A 6,668-nucleotide genomic window follows, 5' to 3' on the forward strand; every position below is an offset into this window, starting at 1 on the left:
TCTTTTATTCTTACAGTTGCTCCTAGGCAATGACTTGAGACTCTCATTTGCATGGTCCTGTTTTGCTAGGAATCATGCCTACCTCTGGACCTGGCCACCCCACGTGTGTGCTTCAGACAGCTGAGTGCGTGTCTGCTCTTTGACTCACTTGTTCTTGAAGTCCTCCACCATGTCCTGCATGCCCCGGAGCTCCGAGTCCAGGCGGCCTCTCTCCCCAACGATGCTGTCCAGCTGCCTCCTGAGGTTGTTGATGTACTGCTCGAACAGAGGGTCCAGGTTCTGCCTCACGGTCTTGGTGCCCTGCTCCTGCAGCAGGGTCCACTTGGTGTCCAGGACCTTGTTCTGCTGCTCTAGGAACCGCACCTGGAGGGGAGGGAAGATGGTCATTTGCCAGACAAGGATGGAAGGAAGAAGCGTCAGCGTTCTCAGCTGTGCTGGCTGGTCTGGGGTGCCCCGAGGTACTGGGCTACTAGGTTCGTGTACAGAGGCTCTGCTCCCAAAACCTCTCCCCCTTTCGCCACACAGGTCTAACCGCAGAAATCCTTCCCCGGCCCGAGTCCTTCTCCCCGTCTACGTTAGTGAGCACACCTGTGACTTGCCACATTCCTTCTCCTTTTGCCCAGCACAATCACAAGTCTAGTTTTAAACTACACGGTAGAGCTTTCCTCACTGCTAGGACCTCAGTGAGGGGCATGTTGCATGTGGCCTAATGGTCAGACCCAGTCCCACTTCCCCTTGAATGCGCGTGTCACCTCTAAAGCATTTTCATTTGTGGTCCTTGTCTGTTTCTGGAGTAAATTGCCATTTATGCATTTTGTAAATATTTCTAAGGCTTCCTGTCTTGACCTATGTAGAGTATTTTTCTTTCCCTGTAGAGTTTTCTGTCCCTCTTGCCCAGACCCCAGAAGTGCAATTTACCAGCCTGTATACTGTCGTCATGTTTATTTTTTTTCCTCTCCAATACACTTTGGAGCAAAATTAAGTCATGCCATCGCTCATCTCCTTCATGGTTGTGAAGAGTCCCTAGTTCGGGTAAGTTGGCAAGGTCATCACCTGCTGCCTGTGGTCAACTAGGGCCATCTGGCCTCCCTGTGGAGAGCTAGGCTGAGCCCCTCGTCCCCTTCCTATGTCTCCCCCAGGGAGAAGTTTGCTGTTCTTCCTATCAAGGTCTCACCTTGTCGATGAAGGAGGCGAACTTGTTGTTGAGGGTCTTGATCTGCTCACGCTCCTCGGTCCTGACCCGCTGGATGGAGGGGTCGATTTGCAGGTTCAGAGGGGTGAGGAGACTCTGGTTGACCGTGACTTCTTGGATGCCTCCGGGGGGGCACACGGGGAAGCCAGAACCCCCATAGCCACCACCAAAGCCAGCTCCACCACCGAGCCCAAAGCCAGCGCCAGCTCCACCGCCGAAACCGAATCCGCTCCCGGCTCCACCTCCAAAGCCATAGCCGCCTCCGACTCTGCTGCCATAGCCACCTCCGACGGCACAGCTGCCCCCTCCGATGGAGATCCTCTTGGAGCCCCCCAGGTTGTAGAGGCTGCGGCTGCCGAAGCCAGCTCCTCCGCACACTCCACCCAGGCCGCCACTGCCCCGGGAGCGGGACACAGAGACGCTGCTGAAGCCACAGCGCGAGACCCCGGGGACCCTGGCTGAGCCTGAGCTGAAGCCACGGTGGCTGCTGCTGTAGCTCTTCACGGTGGATTTGCTGGTCATGGTTGCAGAAGATGGAAAGGCTGAAGAGAGCGTGAGAGGCTGGAGGCTGGGGTGAGAGGAGCAGGTGAGTGAGCCGGGCTCGGGGCAGCAGTGTATATATACCCGGTGAGCAAGGGCTGGGCCCGGTGCTGGAAGGTGAGCTTGCAGATTGGGAGGGGCTGGGCTTTACACACACAGTGAGATCACACCTGGGTTACTGGCTAAGTTATGAAATATCGAGGTTGCATTTTTTGTTTCCTTTAGTCAGGGAAAATGCTCTCGCCTCCAGCTTTGGCTTGATCTCTGCACAATAAGACTATTCTTTGTGAAGTTAGGGCTTAGTCACCGTCCCACACAAAGGTCCTGCAGATTGTCCTGTGTTCAAAATGTCCTGATGGATTCCTCTCTACCAGTGGAGATATTGAAGCTTTGAAATCTCTTGAAGTTAACAGAAAAATCATGATTTCCCCACTGACTTCAAAGGTGAAACATTACTTTTTTCCCTAAAAACAGAAAAATAGAACACCATCCCGTGGACCCCTATATCTGTATTTCTTTTACGCTTCCACCCAATTACTCATTAACTATAAATTATATATTTGGAAGCAGATAAGAAAGTTTATTATTTCTTCAACATAGTAATTCAACATTTATGTTGAATAGCAGGCCCCTTAAAAATATAACCAAAATGTTTCTTTTTATCTTATATATTGATGTATTTGTTAATTAAGCATCTATTCAATTTTCCAATATTCTTACGTGTATTATTTATTTATTTGCAGTAACTGTCCTTGGTAATGTTTTGCGATTTCCTAATGGCTTAATCAGAGTGTTTCATTTCATATGCTATGCCTTCTTTGTTACTTCAAGAATGAGGTAGTTAAAACTTGACTATCAGCAGGATTCCAGTATATATTTAAACTTTCCTGATGTGGATGTAGGATAATTCCTATGTATATATTGGAGAACGTTACTTACACATGCAATTATATCTTTACAACATAAGTATGTAATGAAAATTGAAGGAGAGGCATACAAGGAGGACCATTCTCCAGCCACCCCATTTTTGCAAATGAATGCAAGCAGTCTGTTATTTCCTTGTGTATTCTTCTAGAAACTTTACTTGGAGATGTCTCTATGGTTTTTCTGGGGAATATGTGAGGTATGTGTGTGGGGGGCGGGTATTTTATATAGAGAGTGAACCTCCATAGTTACAATGTGTCTGAAGTATAATACTGTGCTTTATACATAAAATTTGCATACATATATGAAATATTTTAAGATTTTATTACAGAGGGTATACACACATATACTTTCCCAATTAAGCTTCTATTGTGTCTCCTTTGCCTCCCATATCTACATACTCTCTTTTAAGACTTTATGATCCCTTTATAGTAACTGTTTTTCTCCATCTTTTCATGTAAGTAAATTATTTTACATTCAGCAATGTCTTTCCTCTTTGTGTCATTTCCACTTTGTCCTTCATTTCTATTTGGCCTTGACTTTTTCTCTATTTCTGCAAGATGTTTTATCTTTTATTGTCACAGTATACAGTCCCTTCAGTCCCTTATTTTACAGTGGCAATCATTTCACTGAACTTACTGGCTAATGTTTTATCGTCCCTTTCACTGTTAAGTGTCCTTTAAGTTTCTTGGTTTTCTCCTATGCCCTTCACATTTTAATGCATAGATCTTTTGTGCATCACAGAACAGTTCCTTTCTGACTCGTGGTCATCTTTCAGTAAGAGGAGCATCTTCTCCACCTGCCTTTTGCAGACATTCTGAGAGTAAGAGCCAGGGCCATACACAGGCTAACAGGAATTCTCATTGCGATACAGCGCTGTGTGACTAATTCTGTTAAACATCGATTCAATTAAGCCAGCAAAGATCACTGCAGACAGTGACTCACAAGTCATAGATTTTGTACTTTCTTTGCCTCGCCAAGAAAATGCTGCCAATATTATGCAATAGGAGCTATCAACCTGATGGGGCCTAGAGGTGCTTAGATATTTCCTCAAACATTATCCTGGATATGTCTGTCAGGGTATTTCTGGATGAGATTAAAATGTGAATTGTTCTCACAGAGTAAAACAGATTGTCCTTCCTAATGTGGGTGGGGCCTTTCAATCACTTGATGGACTGAATGTAATAAAGGGGCTGGACAAGTGGGTGAGCCTCTGTCTGACTGTCTTCAAGGTGGGCTCAACATTATTTCTTTCCCTGTCTGACTGTCTTCAAGGTGGGCTCAACATCATTTCTTTCCCTGCCTTTTTGACTTAAACTAAAAGATCAGCTTCTAGGTCTCAAGCCTGCCATGGTCTGCACTAGACTACCCTGCTGAATCTTCGGATTCTCAGGCCTTGGGACTGAGTCTGGAACTACCACTCTGGCTCTCCTTGGGCTCTAGCTTGCCCTCTTGAGACTTGTCAGCCCCCCAAATCACATCACTCAATAATTTATAATCAATCAGCATCTCTGTTCTTTTTCCTCTCCCTTGCCATACCTACATGTACATATAGCTATATAGATATAAATGTATTTCCTATAGTTTCTGCTTCTCTGCAGAACAGATTTGTGCATGTACATGTTGGTTTAAGCCTTGTTAGCCATACCACTCAGGAAACAATCTCACCAGCTGAAGTTCAGTTCTCACATGTAGTTCTTACAATTCCTTTTGCGTTGGCTCTTATAGATTCCACTTACTTCTCCAGGGACTTAGGTCAGCCTTTTCTTCTACATGTCCCCGTCAATGAGGTGGTGTAATACACTTTGAATATTATTACATCCTTTTGTCACATTGTAGGGTCCTTCCAGGATATCTAAGCCTCATACATTATTTCTTAAAAGTTTCAAACATTAAGATTCACTCTGTAGTGTACATTTCTATAAATTTTTTCCAATTAAAATCCCAGCAAGTTGTTGTGTGGATATCACCGAAGTGTTTCTAAAGTCCGTATGGAGATGCAAGAGACCCAGACTCGGTAACACAATATCGAAGGAGAACAACAAAGTCACCGTACAACCATCATCCTACTTGAAGCTATGGTTACCAAGACAGCTTGGTATTTGCAAAAGAATAAACAAATAGACCAAGGAACAAAATGGGGAGCCCAGAATTAGACCCGCAAACATACAGTCAACTGATCTTGGACAAAGAAGCAAAGGCAATACAATTGGGTGAAGATGGCCTTTCCAACAGATGGTGCTGGAACGACTGGGCTTCCCCATGCAAAAAAAAGAAAAAATGAATCTAGACACACATATTACACTCTCCACAAAAACTAACTCAAAATGAATCGTGACTCTAAATGTAAACACAAAATGATAAAACTCCTAGAAGATAACATCGGTGAAAACCTGGATCGATTTACATATACTGACAACTTTAACCTTTATTTATTTATTTAGTGAATTTAATTTTTATTAAATAATGTAATAAGAGCATGTGAATGGCACCATTCATGGACTCTTGCCTTTATGCACAAAACAAGGCAAGTTTACCTGCATCCGTAGCAGAGAAAACTATGGGAGCAAATGCTAAGTGAATGGATTGGGGTTTCCAGGTTGACTTCATTCTCTGGCTCTTGCAGACAAGGAGATGGCTCTTGTCAGCCATCCCCTTGTCTACAAAAGTTGACAGCCTGCCCGCCCAGGGCCCTGTCCCTGGCTGTGAGCATGTCCTTCTGCAGAGACAGCAGCTGTGTTGGGTCACCTAGAGCAGCTGTGCTCTTTGCCCACAAAGGTATCCTGGGAGGTGATGGTGTCCCTGCTGTCCACCATGCTGCCCATCCCCCTCTTTTCTTCCTTTGATGCATTGTCCCATCACTCAGACTTATACTCTGAGTCTGAGCCTGACACACTGGACCTGGAGGAGCTGGAAGAGTCACTAGAGCTATCCCCGTGGACTCCTGAAGGTCAACCAAGTTGGCCAGGACTACCAACTCAGAGTACTCTTGCTTGAAGACCTTGAACACCCTTTCCTTAATAACTTAGGTCTCCCTCTTACTGTCTTGTGCCATACAACAGGGAAGTTGGTGCTGTTGGCAAAGTTCTGGGTAGCAGCAATAGCAGTGTCAAGACAGTCATAGACAACATGCCACAGCATGTCCTAGTACAATGACAGTCTCTCCTGGTTTTTGGAGGATTTCCAGGGGGTTGAATTCAGGTGGCCAGGTTGGAGGCTGTGTCCAGGGATAAATCACATTAAACCAGGTAATAGCTTCATCTGCTGGTTCCATCCTTCTTCCCATGTTAGAAGATGAGCTGCCTGGAAGTGCTTCTTGGGAATAAGCTTGGGGCCCTGAACTAAGGTGTTCCAGGTACTGCTTCCCAGAGAGTTGGTGTGAATCCCAGTTCCAGAGTGCGGTGGAACCATTACAAAGCGCCTGTCAGGGACCTGTGCTTTTTCCCTGCATATTAGAAAAGGTCATCAGAGCAAAATGTGGGCACCTTGTGGTCTTCCAAGAGTTTTGTTCTTTGGGGGTGCTCCTCATAGGTGCTTTCAAGGACACAAAGGGGACTGTCATCTCGATACTCTCCACGTACACCATGTAATATTTCATCTTCATCATCACTGAGCATCCATTGTCATTCTCACCACACTTGAACTTCTGGTTCCTGTATTTCCTTTTTAGGTGCTCTGAAGTCTAGTTCTCCTTTGCAGACCTTCAGGCATTCAGCAAAACCACGGGCTGGTTTGGCCTTTTATGTCACTCCACAAATTCTTCCACAGGTAGCTGTAAAGCATTTGCTGTTTTCAGGTTGTCTACCATGCTGCCAGGCTCAGCGAGAGGCTCTGCTAGAAGTTGTACTGTGTCCAGTCCAGCGAGTCCTTGTGCACTGGCTATACACTCCACTTGGCCTTGTGCACAGCTTCTTATTCTTGTGCTTCATCCTGCAGAGTCACCAGCTGGTTCCATGGTGACCTTAGTCTAGCTCACTTCCTGCCACTACCAAGGACTTTTTAAATATGATAC

At 45.5% G+C, this 6,668-nt stretch overlaps 1 protein-coding gene across 1 annotated transcript; it reads right to left on the reverse strand.

Moving 5' to 3' along the window:
- Positions 1-144: 144 nt before the first annotated feature.
- On the reverse strand, positions 145-1,714 carry LOC111725543 (keratin, type II cytoskeletal 6A-like). The gene is made up of 2 exons (XM_023513643.1): positions 1,175-1,714; positions 145-363 (listed from the first exon to the last, which is right to left on the reverse strand). The coding sequence occupies exons 1-2, from the start codon at positions 1,712-1,714 to the stop codon at positions 145-147; spliced, it is 759 nt and encodes a 252-aa protein (XP_023369411.1).
- Between the last annotated feature and the right edge of the window lie 4,954 nt (positions 1,715-6,668).

The sequence above is a fragment of the Otolemur garnettii genome, unplaced genomic scaffold (assembly GCF_000181295.1).
Source record: "Otolemur garnettii isolate 467f Iridium unplaced genomic scaffold, OtoGar3 scaffold00043, whole genome shotgun sequence".
In the NCBI taxonomy this organism is placed as follows: domain Eukaryota; kingdom Metazoa; phylum Chordata; class Mammalia; order Primates; family Galagidae; genus Otolemur; species Otolemur garnettii.

Bases quoted from the DNA above. Each gene is read 5' to 3' on its own strand.
- LOC111725543 (XM_023513643.1), bottom strand. From the start codon at position 1,714: ATGACCAGCAAATCCACCGTGAAGAGCTACAGCAGCAGCCACCGTGGC. The intron at 364-1,174 runs GTGAGACCTTGA...CCTCCCCTCCAG, and splicing joins TCGCCTCCTTCATCGACAAG to GTGCGGTTCCTAGAGCAGCA.